Source organism: Platichthys flesus, chromosome 3 (genome assembly GCF_949316205.1).
Source record: "Platichthys flesus chromosome 3, fPlaFle2.1, whole genome shotgun sequence".
NCBI lineage: Eukaryota > Metazoa > Chordata > Actinopteri > Pleuronectiformes > Pleuronectidae > Platichthys > Platichthys flesus.
Window position 1 is genome coordinate 2,071,860 of NC_084947.1, and position 20,832 is coordinate 2,092,691.

At 43.3% G+C, this 20,832-nt stretch overlaps 1 protein-coding gene across 1 annotated transcript; it reads left to right on the forward strand.

Moving 5' to 3' along the window:
• Positions 1-977: 977 nt before the first annotated feature.
• cds1 (CDP-diacylglycerol synthase (phosphatidate cytidylyltransferase) 1) lies at positions 978-19,270 on the forward strand. Its single transcript, XM_062381339.1, has 13 exons — positions 978-1,276; positions 8,695-8,852; positions 10,448-10,544; positions 10,641-10,738; positions 11,795-11,934; positions 13,528-13,586; positions 14,499-14,581; positions 14,939-15,026; positions 15,147-15,215; positions 16,197-16,349; positions 16,827-16,946; positions 17,637-17,740; positions 17,863-19,270. The coding sequence occupies exons 1-13, from the start codon at positions 1,208-1,210 to the stop codon at positions 17,996-17,998; spliced, it is 1,374 nt and encodes a 457-aa protein (XP_062237323.1). The 5' UTR covers positions 978-1,207; the 3' UTR covers positions 17,999-19,270.
• The last annotated feature ends 1,562 nt before the right edge of the window (positions 19,271-20,832 follow it).

A 20,832-nucleotide genomic window follows, 5' to 3' on the forward strand; every position in this document is an offset into this window, starting at 1 on the left:
CACAACAATCTCTAAATTGAATTTAAGCCGGAAGAGCGGATACTTTCAAGCAACAGCTAGGGATGCACCGATATGGAAATTGTTGGCCGATATCGATGTTTAAAACAACAATCTAGCCGAGAACGATATTTGTTTATTCTGTTTTTGTTTTTATTAGGGCTGTGAAATAATAAAAAAATTGGAATCAAATTAATAACAGTTGTCTGTGGATTAATTGTGATAATTACATATTACCGATTTTCTCTGTATATTTTGTGAGAACAAAAAGATTCATGACAAAAGACACATATACATTTAACATGTTTTCTTTTTTTATTTATAAAAAACTAAAACAATGGTGCTGCAACTCAGCAGTTCTTAAGCAGTTCTCTTTGCTATATCATATGGAACATTAATATAGTCTTCATCCTAAACAGAAATCAAGCTTCTTAACCATTGTATGGTTAAAGAAAACATTGTTCTTTACTTTTTAAACATCTAATGGCTTCTTAGCCATTAGATGTGCAGTTACACAAGGTAGTTATCGTCACTCACTGAGGTCCAGGGATCCCCAGTCAGCGCAAAGAAAAGGTAGAACAATCACAGACTGAACACACTTTCCAGGTCACTCAGGTCACTCACCACACTCCCAGCATGCACTCCGACAGAAAGAGAGAGAGAGAGAGAGATTGTTGAATATGTCAACATACCAGACAAAAGTTTGTACTTCTTCTCAATCCTGTTTGAATATGTAGATTAAAGCATTAACTTTGATTTTTCCCACACTGCTGGTTTGTGGCAGCGACCTGTACTACTTTCTAAGATACATAATTAGAAGACGAATTCATAATAAAACACTTTGATAGTGTTGATCATTAACATTTTTTAATTTATCGGAGAAGTAAAGATGAGAGGAAATGAAGCGTATGAAGCCTTTTAATGTGAAAGAGTCCAGCGGAAGTCGTTAGTGACGGTTGGCGGAAGCTGACGGATGAGGGAGGACCGGAGACTGCGGAGATAAACAAACACACGCAGTGGACTGTTCACTCACCTGCTGCCGTCTCACCACTCACCTGCTGCCGCTGCCGCAGCTCCACGTCCGACCCGGGTCCACACAGCCAGGGACAGAGAGAATAACCTGGGATACCCTCCTCTTCCTCCCTCCTCTTAACCCCCCGGAGGCGGGCGGTATATGTGACTCGCGTCCCGGCGGAGAACCGAGCGAGACATGACGGAGCTGAGGAAGCGAGGCGGCTGCGGAGCAGACACCGACAGCACCGACAACATCAGCGACAAGGTAAACGACGTGAAGCCGGAGAATAGAGGCCGGCTGCCCCCGCCGAGGCCCCGGCCTGGGGAACGGGTTGGGCCGGTTTGTGGCTGCGGTCAGCCGGCCGGGTTAGCTGCGGTTACCGGTTAGTTAGCAACCGTTGCTACATGAGCTAATGAGTTAGCCTCCGGTAATCCCGCAACAAGCTCCCGCAACAAGCTCCCGCAACAACACGGTGACGAAATAACGACTTTTATTTAGTGGGCCGTTCATGTTATCATGGCTGAAGATGTCCCCCCATGTTTTAATCCTGTCATCAATGACACAGATTCAACCACAGCAACAACAACAGAATAATAATAATAATAATAATAATAATAATGTATTGTGATGATGACGTCAACAAAAACATCAAGGACCTGACGTCATACTAAGCCGCAGTGAAAGTTACGTAAAATGACCAGATACATTTGAAACGTGGATTCAATCCTGATAGTTTTTTAATTTACCTGAGTTTTCAGTGAGATTCTGCAAATAGAAAATATGAAGTGACAAAAAACTAATGAATTCAGAGCTGAAGCCATTACCGATCGATGGCATTGACTGATCTGGACCTGTCAGTCTTGACTTTTTAATCAGCTGTTGACCAAACAATGTCCAGTCAAACAGGGTGTTTCAAGGCCCCCCCTCCCCTTGCTTGTCCCTGCATAAACTCAAACCAGTAAAGAGGTTTCTGCTTAGAATCCTGATCTGAACAGGATCTCCCAGTGTCGGTGTGAGTTTTTCCTATGGCTTCCTCCCCCAGTCCAAAGACCTGGAGACTCTGAATTGTCCATATGTCTTTTCGTGGCTTGGGTCCTCGTCTGTGGGTTTCTTACATTGGTTTTTAACACTGTCTCCTGTACATGAGACGATCATATAGTTAAAGAGGGTTCTCACCAAGTAGTTGTTGCTGTGGACTCAACCCTCCTGCTCTGAAGGCTCTCACCTCCACTAGGGATGCTGTGTTTTCACTGCTGTCCATTGGTTTGTTTGTTAACTGTTACAGCAGGAAACTTGGTGGAAGGATGGGATGTTCATGGGTCGTCTTGTTCAAATCCCTCAATGGGGGCTTCATGCAGCTTCTGATTCTCGCTGTGTGGAGTTCACCGCTCTCTGGAGCCTCCGGTGCTAAAAACAGATCCACCACATCAGTCACATGTGCTGTGCATCTAAATGTATTCGTCCCCGGTGGTTACTGTTGCTTAGCCGTGTGTTTACATTCTGGCACTGAACCCCACATTTGGCTCTTTCACAGTTCATTCCCCCCCCAACACCAGAGATATGTGAGGTGCATGACTCGACAGGGGTCAAGCAGGGAAACAGACTGTTAACCCTTGTTTTACATTTATAGAGGAGGACAACACTCTTTTTAATGGTTAATTAAACTTTCCTATCAAATTGCTAAATATTCTCCATCAGGGTTTTATCATTTTCTTTTCTGTAGCATCGAGTCACCAAACCTCAGTCTGATTTATTGGCTTCCTGTGGGTCCATGTGACTCTGGTTTCCACGCCCTGACTGGCCTATCCTTAAATGTTGTGAAAAAACAACACAACAAAGCAGCAACATGAATTATTCCACTATGATTCAGATCAGAAGGAATAAACTGAAGAGAGGGTCCAAACCCAGAGTTGAAGAGAGCAGGGTTGGGCAACTCGTTTTCTAGGTTGTGGCCCTGTTGTTGTAACTGCCAATCCTGTCAGTTTCTTATGAAAGCAGAACTGATCTGGAGAGAGGGAAGAGGAAAAACCTGTTGGGCGTTGACGTCGGCTGCATAATAGACTCAAACCCTGCCTCCTCCCTATTAGCCAATGGGACACAGGCCAAATGAAACAGTCAAATACATCAGAGACAATTTTTTGCTAAGAAGAGTGAGTTCTTATCATGCTGATGTATGTTCAAGTGTTCTTTATTTTGGGGCTTTAATTAGTTATCTGTTGCTATAAAAATGGGGGCAGCGTCATGATTGACATAGTGACTCCCTAATGGTCAAGAGCATGAATCGACCGGACCGTGAAACCGTGGCGTCTTCCCACGATCTCTACTGCTCACACTCTGGCTCCAAATGATACGTCAGTGCAAAATGGCAGCGTTTGTTTCTGTGATACTTTGGCTTCATTTCTGGATCGTGAGAAGATTCTTCATCCGTCCAGTCGGAGATGCGTCCCCTGAATTGCGATGCTGCTTCTGCTTACTTCCATTTATTCGACAGCCGTATGCACTGTGTGCTCGACTTACATATCGAGCCACCGTCCTTCACACTGCTTCTCTCCAGTCACGGCTCTAACACCGTTGTCGGGACAATTAGCGGCTGTTCGAGACCCCGACACGACAGTTGACCTTGGAGGGCTGGCTGCTGGTTGGCTGGGCGTAGCGGAAGCCTCCAGCAGCAGCAGCAGCAGTGATGGTGGCAGCAGGCACTTAAACGCTCTGATGGTCACAGCTTCATTCCACACAGACCTAGTTAGAAATGTTGTGGGACAGCAGAGGACTGGTATTCATGTTGTGGCTCTGTGTATAGATTCCATTATGTTGTGTTTGCAAGCTCAGTAAAGTTACAACACAGATACTGTAGATATTGTTTTTTTCAGTTTTGTATGGTTCTTGGAATATTAACATGAGTTTTCTAAATAGATAGATTCTTCTTTATGTTTTTTCTTAAACTTCTTGGCTCTTATCCACGTGTGTCACCATTGTTTCTCTGACAGTGGAGGATAACCTGCGTCTTCATGTTCTTACTGACAAAGCTCTGATTAGCTCGGATGAGACCCCCCCCCCCCAGCACCAGACTTCTCTAAATGGCTGTTAAAATCAGAGCTCTTGAACAAGGTTACTTGCCAACGGCAATTTTATAAGAAGAAACTCAATCTACTTCAATTTGAGAAAATACATCAAAACTAAAACACACGCACATTCAAATGTAAATATATATTATAACAAATACAAGAGCATTATATAATAAAGCATTCATCAAATACACAACTCAGGAACCAATTTGAGATACAACATAATGCTAACATAACATGCTGACATTCGGATGTATTATATGTTGGCTTTCATGGTAGCATTTGAAAGATGGTATGGTAGCGTGCCAATATGCTAAATGTCTAATGGTAAACCAGTGTTTTCAAAATGAAGTACTATAAGCATGTTGTGCTAAGCCTCAGACTCTGTTAGTCATGAATGAAGACATTGCTTTCCCATTACTTATGCATCCAGCTGTATTGATTTCCGGTTTGAGTGCCACCTCGTAGGCGTCCCTCTGCTGTGTCTCCTGGAACATGTCCCTCTTTGCTCCGTGCTGCACCTCAGAGAGTTGAAAGTTGCAGCAGTGCTACTTCAGGGCAATGTTCACTGCTGATTAGCCTAAATCCTTCCTTGCAGCATGAGTGAACCAATGCATGCTTTAGCTTACTCATTGATCCTCAGTGAGCCTGGCTATGCTGCAGGTCTGCACCTCACAGGTGGAAAGACGTGTTTGGTGTGCCGGGGGGGGGGGGGGTGGGCTGTTGCTGCTGCTGACAATAATAAATAATAATAAATAAAGCAGCTTCTCACTGCGATTCAAGCTTCCAGGTTAATCCAGAGCTATCTGGATGAAAACTGTAATCTTGTGATTAAAACTAAATGTCGTAGATTCTTTGGATGCTGTTTGATGCTCAACTCACGACACTACTTATTTTGGTTGAGTTTGTGATGACTCAGGGTGTATTCATGAATTTTGGCAGGTTTTGTTGTGTCTGGTGATAGTCAGTCGGTTTAGAGGCTCTGCTGTTTCCTAAAAGCTGATATTGTACTGGAGTAATAATAAGTTTGAATGAATTCTGTGTATTTGAATGTGTCCCACATGTAGTCAGGTGAAACTAAGAAGTCGTGACTCACAGTGTTTGTCAGTGTATGCTTTAAATACAAAATACCATCTGTGACTCAATGAGCCTGATTCACTGGACCTTTCCCCTCCCCTGTCACTGGTGGGAAATTTGTCACCATAAAAGGTTTCGTTAATCCTGTCAGCGCTGCAGACGGTGGTGTTAACTGTGCCCATTTTATCAGTCATGCTTTGGACATTCTGGGATAACCTTGCACATCCACAGACTCGCAAACACACTTGACACGCACCCGAGCAGGAAACAGCTTTTTATCTGCAGGGCTGAGCAGCAAAACCAGTTAGTCCAAGTTCTCTCAAAGAGTGAACATCATCAGTTGTGCTGTTATGTCTCAGACTGTCCCAAAGTCATGGGTTCAGTGAATCGATCTCAGATTTCTTAAAAGTCTGAAATCCATCTCACGGGTGTAAAAGTAAAGAAGCAGAGATTCTCCACTGGTTTGATGATCTGGTTTCAAACCCTCTTTTTGCACAATGACACATTTGTCCCTGAATTCTTGCAGAAACACATTCTTAGAAAAGATTTTCACAAAGTAACGTGTAAGTAAAGTAAATGTCAGTATGAGTCGGTAAATCATAGCTGAGCTTGGAAGACAGCGGAAACATAATTAAATTAGGAGTTTATCTCTTAGTAAAGAATTTAAGGTACATTTGCACTGAGCTAAGTTTTCCTCAATGCATCATTATTTCAGAATCTCTTTCCTCTGAGGGTCTGAAATACTGACACATTATAAAAATGTGATGGTTTCTGTTTGTAGTTGGTCAAATTTTAACATCCCACAAATTTACCCAAAAATGTAACTGATTCTTTTGTTTGTATTAAACTGCGACAACTCTCACGTGGTTTTAATTGTTTTCCCTCGTGCTGTTTCTACAAAGTAATCGTTGTTTCCTCCAAATGAAATGAGCTGCAGAGATTTGTTTTCATGGTGAAGTTGAGTTAGAGGATCAGGTGTCAAACAGCAGTTCTGTGTATTAGGTCAAATTTCTGATACATCCCAAAAGGCTAAAAGGAAGTGTGTTTTCTTGATGTCTTCGGGATGTTTTGTCACAACAAATGACACAATAATAATCATAATGACGGTGCTGGTATCTGGAGGCAAAACGAACGGAGGCAGTTGGTAACACCGGGGTTGTCACGACTTTATTAGCGACTCATCGCCCTCCTCTCTCTTCTGTGAGTCCGACTCCCTCCTCCTCCTCCTCCTCCTCCTCCTCCCTCTGGCTCTGCAGAGAAGGCATCAATAGCCAAGAGAGGAGGACAAAGACGACAGGGGAGCTGAGATGAGCTGCAAGGACAGTCGCAATGCTGCTGCTGCCACCTCCACCTCTCAGGCTCTGCAGCTCACAGATTGTAGGAAAACATGGGCGTCTGGTAGAAGTGAATTCTTGGATGCACCACCAGCTTTGGTGTTTCAATCAAACCTCTGTTCACGGTGTTTTCTGTCTGTATCAGCCGGTGTTGATGAGCTGCTCAGGGTGTCACTACTCACGTTGATATCTTACAGATTTGCAGCTTTGTTTGACTGTGATTACACAGCAGGTACCAAACTTCACTCAATAGACGAAAGATTAACAGTGTTGGACAATTTGATTAAAAAGATTATGAACATTCACTCAGATTAAGCTTTAATAACGTAGCTCTGCATGTAACATATTAGTATGGTTGAGATAATGAACTGACCAGAGGCTTGTTTCTCTTCACAGAATCTTTTATTAATTTGCTGACTAACTAATTAATTAATTTGCTAACTAACTAATTAAGAAGTTTTAAATGTAAAACATTATTATAGTAAAATATAAACAGTAGACAACTTTTCTAGTTATTCTGATCAGCTGGTTAAATGGTCGCTCTGTGTAAACAGCTACAGCTAAACTTGTTCATGTGGTGACCATGACTGCGAATCAAACTTACAGCTAAGCGCTCTGTCTCTCTTTGACTTTAGTGTCGTGGGAATTATTATTTTCCTTTTTCAGTTGGGACTCTGTGTGTAGGCAGCTCCTCCTGAAAGGACCCTGAAGCTTTCCACGGTTTAAGTCTGCAGGCCTGAAAAACGTTTCCTCATTAAAACCTGAGGAGAAATCCACACTTCATCTTCTCTCCTGAGCACTAATGCCACTTGAAGCGACCCCAGGCTAATCACAAAATCTGGACAAGATCACAGACCTTCTTTCTAAATGAAAATCTGTCTGAGTTAACCCCGGCGCCCTCCGCTCACCGTACTTAGCCACGTTTGAGTAAAAGCAACCATGAAAGGCAAGAAATGTCCAGGAGCATCAGCGAGGACGTCAAGTGCAGAGAGACACCTAATCTGCTAGTGTGTGTCTGTGTCTCTCTCTGTGTGTGTGTTTGTGTGTGTTTTTGGTTTAAAAACAGACTCCCTAAGGAAGAAGAAGAAGAAGCGTCTCCTCTCACTACTTCGTTACCTCCCAGACATTTTTGGTTAAATTAAGAACACAAGTGCTGGGTTTATGTCACTTATTTTACTTTTTAAGTAAAGTAGTTATTGTTACTGCTTCGGTTTAACTGTTAAATATCAAGTTTCAAATAATCCATCTCTCCACACACACACACACACACACACACACACACACACACACACACACACACACACACACACTGTGTCTGTCTACTGGGTTTAAATCCAGATTAAAGATTCATCAACACCAATAAAGAGGTTTGCCTCCCGGGCAGCAGCAGGTTAACCTGGCGACACTCGGTTTAGACTTTCAGCTCCGTCATCCTCACGTTTCCTCACCGGCCTCCAGTCAAACATTTTCTCCTTGTGTACATTTTCATGTTGAAATTGAAAGGTTGAGATTAGTTTCAGAGATAGAAATGAAATTCACTTCAGGTCAGCACCGGATATTAAAGATGGATTTAAATATAAAGTGTTAATCATTAAATAAACAACTGTTCATGAGATAATACATTTATTATGATTGAAGAAATAAGTCTTTGCTAAGTTCAGTGGGTGTAATTGTTTGTATTTCACGTATAATAAGGACTTAACGAACAAACACACCCACAACTACAAGATCATGATGATTATTTAAATCTATATACGCTTCAAGTTGTGTCTGTAGTATACAAAGATCAGAGCATCACATCATTTTCTGATCAATATTTATTAACTTTTTCTCGTAGCTCTATAATTAGCAGCTTTGACCTTTAATCGATCATCTAGAGATAAACTCCCAAAAATTAATAAGTAAATTTGGTGAAAACCTCTCAATGCTAACACACACACACACACACACACGGGTAAAAGCAATACCCAATTAAAGTGCCATCTGCTGAGTCGTATGTTTCTCTCCTCGACTCAGACTCGTGACGACCTCAACATTTACTTGTCGTTTGCATCTCAGCAGCTCTCAGTGTCTGACCTGTCACGTTTACCTTCTCTTTTGTCACCTCGTGTGCACGACTCTGCAGTCTGAGCTTTCTACACTAACCTGTGTGTCAGGTGATCTTAAAACACTGTTTGAATATGTGTGTGTGTGTGTGTTCTGACAGGAGGGCGACGGTGATGACAGGCTGGGTCTGCACGGTGACGCAGACGGAGAATGTGACGCAGACTCCAAAGCAGACACTCCAGATGTTCCTCTCTCCACAGCAGACACAGACAACACTCCACAATGCCTGAACAAAGCTCTGGAGGGCCTGCCGCCCAGGTACACACACACACATGCACACACACTCACCCTCTCGGGAGACAGATGCTAGCAGCTGCTGTTTGTTCCTAAAGTGCATCCTCACCACTCGACCCTGCCACAGGACAATGGGACAATAATCAGCCCGTATTCAGAAACTGAAATAATCTGTAGGAAAGTTAGACGAGGAGCAAATGTCCCTGACGCCAGGGTCCAGTTTCCCACAACTTCTCTGCTGTGATTTCAACCATTATTCTGCTGTAACGAGCAGATTCTCCTTCATCCTTTATAGAAAGAGCCTGACAGAGTGATTGATCACCTCCCCCGCACCATGTAGGTTAATTGGACCAGAAATAGAATGAAGTCTGCAGAGGTGCATGAACACGCCCTTATTAATGTAGTGGAGGAAATACAGTAACTCTCTGTTAATACACTGCACACATCCCATCGACCCGGAGGTTAACTGCAGGTCTGTGACACACGGGGTCATATATATATTGTGGAGGGTGTGACCAATGAGCGACGGCCAGGTTACAGGGCTTAAAGGCTCACGAGGAGGGAAGCACTAATCCCTGCTGGCTTGAACGGCATTGGAGGTGGTGTGCTGCAGAGAGAGAGCTGTGGATGAACAGACTGCAGAGAGAGAGAGGGAGGGAGGGAGGGAGAGAGAAACATATGGAGAAGCTGTAGTAAAAATAAAGAGGGAGAGGCGGAGGGAGGAGGAAGGTTGGTGCTTTGAGTGCAAGTGAGTGAATGATGCTGGGAGGGAGGGAGTCGGAGAGAGAGTGAGCGTTGAGCAGCAGCTTTTCTGATGACGCAGCTGTTTTCCTCCATTCATGCGTCCGGGCAGCTCCTGTGCAGCTGTTAGCTCGTCCCTCTCTTTTGTTTTGCTCGCAGGCGGCGGCCATGCGTCAGTTTGTCTCACAGCAGCACGGACCGGCTGACGTGTTGTGAAAAACACATTCCACACTTTTATCCACGCTAGCGTCACGGCACAGCTCGTCCTGGTGGAAGGTGCAGGTGGTGATAATGAGCCCGGTGGCTGCAGCCACAGCATTTCTGTAGATTACACTTATCTAGCACTTCTCTAGTCTTGATGACCCCTCAAAGTCCTTTTACAGTATTATTACAGTTTTTGCCATTCCCCCATTCATACCTTCTCTGTCATACATCATTCATACTGTGCTGGCACAGCCGCCAGGGGCCATTTGGGGTTCAGTGTCTTGCTCAAGGACACCTCAGCACCTGGTCACACTTCTTGTTAGTGGCCAAGCCGCTCTACCTCCTGAGCTACAGACGCCCCTACCCTTAGACCCAGGAACTTTTTTAAGGAACTGAAAGGGTTCCCTCTTTGACATGGAGGGGGCCGTGTTTGAGACCTATACTGCAGCCTGCCACCAGGGGGAAGAGGGTGGGTGGATGTGTCTAATGACTTTGCTGACTCTAAAGACGTCACAGTTAAACAAATGACCGATGAATGTGATGGAATTCTAACAGGAGCTTTGGACAGTGAATAATATACCTTATACTGGCCTCTCGCCATATGGAGTATAAATTATTGAAATAAATGTTCAGGGGGAAATAAATCACTCATTCAAAGTTTCCTTTCTCCACAGATGGAAGAACTACTGGATACGAGGGGTTCTGTCAATAGCCATGATATCAGGCTTCTTCCTCATCATCTACATGGGACCTGTCGCTCTTTTATTAGTGGTAAGTGGCAGCAATCGATACCATCGCTGGTGTTTGAGTCGTCAATGCATCCGTTCACGAGTCACCCTTCTGCTCTGCTCCTGTCTTCTGATCTAGGTCATGACCGTCCAGATCAAGTGTTTTCAAGAAATCATCGACATCGGATACAGAGTTTACCGTTCCTACGAGCTGCCTTGGTTCAGGACTCTGAGCTGGTGAGTACAGGATGTTACACTAGCAGCAGATATGCTCTACAACATTGTTAACAGAGATTAGAGCAGTTATCTGACCAATCTCTCAGTCAGCAGCACAGGATGTGTGGCAATGGACAAATAGGAAGTGGTTTGAGAATCAGTCCAGCGTCTGTGTGGTCGGAGATAATTCAGAGAAGGGAAGATTTGTACTTCAGACTCAAAACATGTCGATTTCAAGTCCATAAGGATGTTCCAGGGAAGTCTACAGACTGTTCTAGAAAATAGTAAAGCCAGACAGATTTATTGCTTCACATATATAAATCATCCGATATGGGCCTTTCACAGATATAGAACACAGTTATTTTACAGAATAAGCAATGTGCATTGTTTCTATTTATCCAAAAAAGTGAATTCTCTTAATTCAAGTTCTATACCTTTGTGTTTTCTATTTATTTAGAGGTGTTTAAAATAACGTTTTTGGTTGAACTGTATAATATCAAACCTCAATCAAACTTCTTTGTCCTGAGATCAATCTTATCGAGAAATGTCTGTTTTCGTACATATTAGCTGATATATAATGATATCAGAATCTTTTTAACTTGCTCATATCAGTATGAGTAGTGTATTGGTATGTAAGCAGGGGGAAGAAGTCTGTTAACTCAGCTCTTCCTTCAGTGAAACATTGACTCGGCTTCGTCTGTAGCCACATCCTCCTTGTTTGCTCCCGTTCCTGTTGCAGTGTCACCTTTGCATACACAGACACACCCCCGCAGCATGTGGCAGCAGCGCTCAGCCCGGAGCAAAGATCACTGCCGTGTTGGAAACAATTGAAACTTGCCCTTTCCCCAAGGCCACCCATCATACACACACACACACACAGCAGGTCAATGTACAGCCAGTGTCAGACGTTTAAACCAAGTGACCCACACAAGAGGTTTTTCATGCAGTAGCTCATTTCTTCATAAAGACAGAAACTGTCCTACATGTATGATAAAGCCAAGAAGCACTCAAACAGACTTGAGGCCAACTCAAACAACATGTGAAGTAAAACGAGTCCCGTCTGTTTCTCCGCCTCAGGTACTTCCTGATCTGCGTCAACTACTTCTTCTACGGTGAGACGGTGGCGGACTACTTCGGGGCTCTGGTGCAGAGGGAGGAGCCGCTGCAGTTCCTGGCTCGCTATCACCGCTTCATCTCCTTTGCTCTGTACCTCGCAGGTGACCCCCCCCCATCCAGACTCCTTATCTCAGAAAAGAAAAGAAAAACTCTTTGACCCCCCCCCCCCCCCCCCTTCTTCTTTATGGAATAGATTTCACCATAAACAGTCTGTAGCAGAGTTACAAGTCACATTACTGAGGAGGAAATAAAACAAAAACAAAAGCCGCAGGAAGACATTCAATATAAACCTTTGAGTTTTTAAAGTGATTTACATCGTGACATATTAAATCTTTTCATGTTCCTGCAGCGGGAGATTTTTATTGCTCCGCTAAACAGCAGCAGGATGCTTCATAAAACACTGAGCTGAGCTTTTATCGTCACATAGCAGTTAACCAGTGATATATAAATATCTGATAAATAGCTTATATCCTGGATTTTACTGAATGCATTGTACTGTTGTGATTTTTTTCTCCTTCTCTGGATCATATGACACTAATTTACAAACACATGCGTCTTCTTCTGCTTCTACATTTATGCAACGTGGAGAAAAGGGAGGAACACAAATTACACACCAAAGAGGAAACAAAAGTCAAGAGTTGAAAAGTTATATCATCACATTCCGAACTATTGCATGTTTTGATGACAGTAAAACTCAGATCGTCACTCAGGCCTTTTCATAGAGCAGATGGCAAAGCTCTGGTTATTACTTGACTGTGAGCAGCATACCGCTGATAGTCTGCAGGGTTACGCAAAAACCACCTAATGAATTTCCATGAGACGGGTCAGAGAAGAGCCCATTACATCTTGGTGCACATCCAGGAATTTGTTTTTCTCTCTGAGGTTTTCTGAGGGAATAATTCATGGATCTAGATGATGAGGCAAATTGAGAGGAAGTGAAATCTAGCAGTGTGTGGACCTCGGTGCTGCTGGATTGAAGTGGACTGTTGCAAGCTCCATTATACTCAGACATTCTAGTTAGACGACTAACAGGGAGTCTTATTATTTAGTGTTTACACACAGGCGACTTTTCAAATTAGTCCGTTGCTGCTTAAGTTTTAACATCGACAAGTACAAAGTAAATTCTGAAAACAAGTCTTCAAATTGATTTTCTTACTTTGGAGACAAAGCTAAAGAAAGCTTTGACGAGGAAAAAGATTTAAGACCGACTTGTTGAAAAGTCCAAATTAAATTGAATAAAAAAACAGCATCCATCTGAATGTAAATCAAGCATTTCCAGAGGCTATGGATAAATTAGTCCTTAACCACGGTGTGATCACAGCAGCAGTTAGATTCACAGAGATTCCCTGTGGGATGAATAAAGGATCTGTCTGCTGATCGCTCAGTGGTTGAGTTTCAGAGTCGGACGCGGGTTGAACACGTCGGCCCGAGTCTCGCTGACATAGCTGCCTTTCAGTCCAAGGACGCCCTGAAGCAGAGAGCGAGTTCTCAATCTGCTCAGGGGCGTCCAAGGCTCAAGTAGATTCAAATCTCATCTCTTCATGTAAAGAATAATCCTGCTACACACACTAGCACAACCAGACACACACCTCCCTGTACATTACATATGATGTGTTACTGTTGTTGTGTACAGATTTTTAAACCTCTGTAATGTTGAAGTAATAACTGACAGCATGTTGTCTACTCTTTCACAGGTTTCTGCATGTTTGTGCTGAGTTTAGTGAAGAAACATTACCGCCTGCAGTTTTATATGGTGTGTATCAGCCCAGTAACCTCCTCCTCCGCCTCCTCCTCCTCCTCCTCCTCCTCTACTACACCACTCACCTTCCTTTCCACCTCCCTCCACCGCTTCCTGCTTTGCTGTCTGCCATTGGAGAAGTGTCTTTTAAATGCTGTGGCCCTTCTGTTACTGTGCATCACACACGTTAGCTGCTCTCAGACACGCACTGAACTGTGGGTAATCCCCTGGCGTTCTCTGGAAGGGCTGTAGGCGAAGACGTCTGCTGCAACTGACTCACACGCAGCCCCTCTGGAAAAGTTCAGTCAAACAGCTGATGTTAACAGTGCATGTGTGAGAGCAGCTCCGGATAGCTGCCGGACTTCTGCAATGGCTTCAGCTTCATTTCACTTCTCATGCATCTGTCGAGCTTCCTCTGACCTCTGAAGGCCGCTCTAGTGCAGCACAGTTTATTGGCCTGGACTGACTTTATTGCCCATTTAGCTTTTATTGAGTCGATGTGTTTTCATTGTGCAGGCAAATCTATGCAAATGCTTTCACTGCAGACATGAGTGTTTTCCTAACCACCTATTGAATCATGATCCTTTCAAGTTAAACCTTTCTAAAAACAATTTTGCCCTTTTCTCATAATTAATCTTGTATATGAGGTCGATTTCAAAATGCTGCTGCCTTGTTATTTGCATGCGTCTCCTCAGAATTTGCTCCACCTGCTGCCTGCTCTTTTTCATAGATATATTGAATTGTTTTGATGCATATGACAGTTGCTGTTTATCATCTCACCCTGCGGCTCCGTCCCTGTCCTTCACCTCATTCACCTGTTTGTTTGTACGATTGCACTATTTCTGACACAAGCCAACTTCTGAGAAGGCGCGGCTACATTCCAGTGCAGTGACACTGTCCTGTTTGTGTTTGTGTTTGCCATTCCAGTTTGCTTGGACCCATGTGACCCTGTTGATTGTGGTAACTCAGTCCCACCTTGTCATTCAGAACCTGTTTGAAGGAATGATCTGGTAAGCAGGACACAGACCGACCAGAGCAACCGGCCCTGCTATCTCTGATTATCACCACATATGTGTCCTTGCCCCCGTGTTCACTGTTGTGTAGCTCGTCATTCTGTTAAAGTTCAAACACACGTGTATTCTGTTTTAATTAACTTCTCTGAAGATAGCAAATCATTGAATTTCACAATAAAAACAAACATATTGCCACAGTAGAAAAAACATACGAATGTATTTTCCCTGTCTGCCATTCATCCTTTATAGATTAGATAATTTATTCCCAGCCACAGACACGAGATCAGTTTCTCTTCTGGTTGGTTTCATTTCTCCTTTCACGTCTAAACTTCTCTGTTAAATCCTGTTTCCCAGGTTCATCGTTCCGATCTCCATCGTGATCTGTAACGACATCGGGGCCTATCTGTTTGGATTCTTCTTCGGGAGGACGCCTCTCATCAAGGTAAATCTAAACGCCATCTCAGAGACGCTGTTTATTTAAATCACATGTTGGCGAGTAAGAACCACGTCATGCTGATATGAAAGACCGACGCTGTTTCTGCCCCCCCCCCCCCCCCCGCAGCTCTCGCCCAAGAAGACCTGGGAGGGCTTCATCGGCGGTTACTTCTCCACGGTGGTTTTCGGCTTCATCGTGAGTACAGTACATTCGCTGCTGCCTCACATGCTCTCGTGTGTGAGGCCTGAAGTCGACCAGAGAAAATCCTTCAGGGCTGAACGCTGTTGGCAGAGTTCACACTCGACTTTGTGATCACATCAAATCGCAGCGCACTGACGCCGCCTTTGATGCAGTGTCGATTCGTTTAGATACGACTCTGAATGAAGCCTCAGTGAATATCAAACACGTTCCCTGTTCCTCCCACCGCCGGAGAGAATGGATTCATCCTGGAAGATCAGAGCTGAAGCTGTTTCCTCTCTCTCTGTAACTCCAGTTATCAATGGTGTTGGAGGAAGTTATTTTTATTTATATTATTTTTAATCTCAAAAGCACAAGGAATACTTCAAGTTTGAAGTAAAACGAATGTAAAGTGAGTATATAAGTAAAAGTACCACATTTACTTTTTTACTCAAGTCAAAGTAAGTAAATCCTTGCATTAAATATACTTGAAAACATAATTAAAGTAAGTACAAATATTTGCTGATATATGTAGTGGAGTAAAAGTGAAAATAAATACTCAAGTAAAGTACATTTACATGAAAAATTTACATAAGTACAAGTTGATGTACTTTGTTACATCCCAGACTTTGGGTGGAGAGTATTTTCCATAGTAAAACTCTCACTAGTAAAGATAAACATTCCAACTAAAAAGAATGAGACGTGTAAACTGTAGCTGGTTATCACAGCCGATCCCGAAGCTGCTGGCAGTTTCCCATCATGCCTTCAACCGCCAGTCACTGTTTTCATGACTTTAAGTCACATGATCTCCAGCTTCCGTCTCACGTTCTGTTTGTAAATTAGGTTTCTGGGATTTTAATCAGGACACAAAACTTCCGCTGCGTCTTTGAGTGAAAGTGTTTCCAGGAGTGTGATGATCCCGATGAGGCGACACATCGATGGACCTGGAGTCACACGTTGATCTCTACTAACTGCTGTTGTTCTTGGTTCTACTCTCAGCTGGCCTACCTCCTGGCTCGGTTCCAGTACTTCGTGTGTCCTGTGGGATTCAACAGTGAAACCAACAGCTTCACAGTCGAGTGTGAGCCCTCGGATATCTTTGTGATGCAGGAGTACACACTTCCTGCCGTCGTACAAAACCTTGTGACTTGGGTAAGACGCTGTCCCTTTGGCATCTACTAAGACCTTTGGAAATATAATTTTTCTATATTGTTAATATCTTTACTTTATTTGTTTAGTGTCATGTTATTGTGAAACTATTTTCTGGTCGTTCCCAGAATCTGATTGTTGACTAAATTCATTTCTGAAATGAGTTTTACCGAGATATTTCTATTTACTTTATTTATTTAGATGTTGTTGTTGTTGTTTTATCCTAAAATTAAACACTTTGTAGGTTTTTATAGAAAAGTGCTACACAAATACATCTTATTATCTTTGTAATTATTAGATTTGTTATTTTTCATTTGGGAAAGAAAATTCTTACATATTTTTTAGATTTCCTGATAATGTAGTTTAAATTCTCTTCAAACTTCTCCTTTGTAAAGATTCTAATATCGAGAAGATAAAAAAAAGTAAGTTAGCGGTTGATCCAATGAGATCTCTCTCTCTCTCTCTCTCTCTCTCTTTCAGAAAACAGTGAACCTCTATCCGTTCCAGATCCACAGCATCTTCCTCTCGTCCTTCGCGTCGCTCATCGGGCCGTTCGGCGGCTTCTTTGCCAGCGGCTTCAAGCGAGCCTTCAAAATCAAAGTAAACATCTCAGTCTCTGCCCTTCACCAACAAGACAACATCATCTAAGATTTGCTTTCCTACATCGGACATATTGTCTTAGTCTTGTTTTCCTTTCTCATTTTTAAAAGTAGACACAGTTTTCCTTTGTGAATCAGTTTTTCACACTGACGAGTATTAGAACCAGACGTGAGAATACAAATTTGAGGAGCAGGATTCATTTTGTTTGCATTTTGAGAATAAAGTGTGAATTTCAATGTCTAAACACATCTGAGAAAAGTCGATTCCTCTGATGGCTCAAATCCAGTCAGTCAGTTTTCTACTGTTCTCCTCATCCTTATTCTCGTCCTTTGTTTTCCTCTCCTGTAGATTCAGGTGTCGTTGGATGAATATTTTCAGTTTCATTGCCACGAGTCAGTGTTTGTTATCAGTTCAACCTGTGGTCTTTGTTATCATAACTTTAATATCAATCACAAGTCGTCATAGTGACTCCACCTCAGGCCTCGAGCTCACAGACAGAGATTTGTTTAAGGGCGACATTCAAATAATCTAGAAACTGGTCGGAGCACTTGTGTTGTGTCCTTTGAAGTGACTCAGCAGCACACACGGAGGTTGTGGAGGTGAACTGCAGCCTCCTGCCATCAGACACCGTCTCTGTTGATCCTGAAATGTCCTCATGCTGTCCTCACCCTGGTCTCTGTCCTCCTGCAGGACTTTGCCAGCACCATCCCCGGACACGGTGGCATCATGGATCGCTTCGACTGCCAGTACCTGATGGCCACCTTCACGCACGTCTACATCGCCAGCTTCATCAGGTGAGAAGCTCGGCTGCTCATGAAACTTCAAAGACGCTGATCACACACGTCCCAGCTGCAGATCCAGATACTTTGTGACGCTCCTGTCGCTTGTTGTCTTATTTGTGACTGTTGTGTTGCAGGGGTCCGAACCCGAGCAAGGTGCTGCAGCAGCTGCTGATGCTTCAGCCCGAGCAGCAGCTCAGCATCTTCCACACACTGCACTCCCAGCTGAGAGAGAGGGGCATGCTCCCCCCCGCTGTCGCCCAGGCCGAGTGAACGACTACATGGGGGGGATGACGGGGGAGTGAGTGTGTGATGGTGTGGATAGTTTGTGTAGGCACGTACACAGGCAGACACACACAGACACACACAGACACTTGCACGTATGCCTGTATGGTGTTTGACCCCGGGCCCCTCCCTGCTCCTGTCGTCATCCTGCCGCCTCTTCACTCGACCACAGACCAGCTCCAAATCCCACCTGAAGCGACTCTCATTCAAAAAATAACAAAACACAAGTGGCTTTGTTGCTTTCCCACTTGGAGCGGCACATAAACTACAACAGCAAACAGGAAGTCCACATCCTGAAGACTCGCGGACAGAAGATAAAATGTCTCCTCACACAACACAGACTTCAAAGCACACAGCTTTCCCGGCGCAGGTGGACGGTGGACGTGCGGTTTCCCTTGCGCACGGCAAATATTGCACTGACCTGAGCAGAACAAATGGATTTTAAGAAGCTTTCACCAGCATGAACTGGGCCCAGAGCGTTTGACACGTGGACCTGAGCTGCGGCCGAGCGCCCGGCGCCGCTCGTCGCTCTGGGGTTCGGGGTGAGGTCATGATGCAGCAGGGTCGTTGAACTGTAAACACTGTTTTTCATGGTGTTTGCTCTATTTAAGGATCTTAACCTCATGTAGCATGTCCCTGAGTCCCGTGTCAGGCTTCTGCTTGAACAAGCCATGTTTCTTGTTGTTCCTCCACAGCGTGAACTTGTCAGCTTTTAGGTTTCTGTCCGAATCTAAATAAGTCGCACAAAAAGTCAACAGTGTTTGACTGTAGGCATGTTAACGCAAAAACTAGAGCATCAGCCTCACACTCATGTATTGTACATAAATACATTTTGAAGATATTTAGCTAATCAAATACTTAATATATAACTATGTATGTGACCTGCTGGGGTAAAAAGATCACTTTTAAACTAAGAGAAATAATAATAGCATGAACAAATTAGATTTTTAAAAGTAGGAACGTAGAGTTGATCTGCGGTTGCTGTTTATTTAGAGGGTGTGAACTTTAACTAGAGAATGTGAAAAAGAATTTAAGGGAATAGTTCTAACATTTGTAACACATTTCAGAGGGGGCTACTTTCCCTCCTCCTCCTCGTCCTCCTAATCCTCGTCCTTCTCCTCCTCTTCCTCTCTGAAAGTAACTAAGATGTGTGTTATTGGAAATGTGGAACTATTCCTTTATCTAAGACTCGTGCTTCCTGCTTTATTGATTTAACCGACGACTTCAGTTGCACTACAGCAGTGGAGGTGCTGGGAGGGGGGGGGGGGGGGGGGGGGGGGGGATTGACTCTGACCGGTCCCACGTCCTCACTCTTTACTCTTCTTCTCTCCTTATGCTTTAAATCCCTGTCGTACGGATTCAGTTCTGAATGTAGTTTACAATCTGAGATGTTATCGATGATAACAACCTGCTGTGTGACATGTGCGTGTATACAGTATGTGCAGTACTGTATTTACACATATCTGAAGTATATTTAGGGCGGTGGTTTTACTGGCAATATTTTCATCTTATGCAAGTCTTGAGAATTTTGATTGGAGGATTTCATTCTGCAGAGGATCTGCATTGATTCTCCAGAGCTCTTCTGAGATGAATGTGTGATTAACACCGACTTCCCTCGATTACTGGAACAGCTCCAGGGTCCCGACCCGGACGCTCGACTCCGTCCGGTCCCGACTTCTCCTCCTCAGTGAGGTCGGTCGGGAGAGAGAGTCTGGAGCTGGAGCTCTAACAGTTTCCTCTGAGGCCCGTGCAATGCATTTTATTCTGTCCACTTCCTCCACATGTGGGACGAACAGGAAGTCTTCATTTATTTGTCCAGTTCGTCCTTTCGAAGGTGAATGTGGTGTCGGGGGGGGGGATTTTTTGGGACCAGCTGTGTCGCACTATAACAAAACCTCATAAAAACACACACTACTACTACTACACAACTGCTCTTCACTGTCCAATGTAACACACTGAACAAGATGAAGCCGAACACGTGTGACGCATCTGTCGCTGAAATCTGACCAAAAACAGGAAGCAAAACAAATCTACTCAAACTGAAAACAGTGAAACTATTTGGAAGTTTTGAAACTGTTGTCTGGAGTGTGTCTGCACACAAATTATAATTGTTGAATTCCGTGTTTATTTCTTTGGTTCCAATTTAATGTTTGATTTGTTTTTCCTTTGTCTGAAAAATGTCAAATGTTGAAAATGTTCCGTTAAAGTTCCAGGTTGATGGAATTCTCCAAACCCAAAGATATTTAAATAGATTTTATGTTGTTTTACAGGTTAAAAAACAGAGCTTTTTAACTGATTGACTTATTCCTCCTGCAACTATTTTAGTAATCATCTTATTAATTTAGAAACAACGACATTAAGCTATAAAATTAACTGTCAACTAGAAGCATCAATGAAGTATTATAAGAATATTAACATTCACACGCTTGAGACTCCAGTTTCACAGCTGTGGTTGAAATGAGAATTTAAGTGTCGACTATTTTAGGTGTCATTTAAGGTGAATGAAACACAAACGTAAAGGAAGAGAAACGAGTCCTAGAAGCTGAAACGTCAGGTGATGATGCACTGCTGATGATTGGTCGCTCGTCTTTTTAATTGATTCTTTCTCTGTATATTTTGTTTGATTTGCTTTGATGAGAAATGTTTTCTAATGAAAATCTATAGCTTTTTGGAGTGGATAATATTTAAAGGTTATACTGAGGAGGTATGCTGTTAATATAGGGGCGGTAGAAAGTTCTGTATAAACCACGTGTTGATATCTTGTTAGGGATATTGCAGCTGTTTACTGTATGGAGGTGAATAAAGTTGTTTTTCTTTAAAAT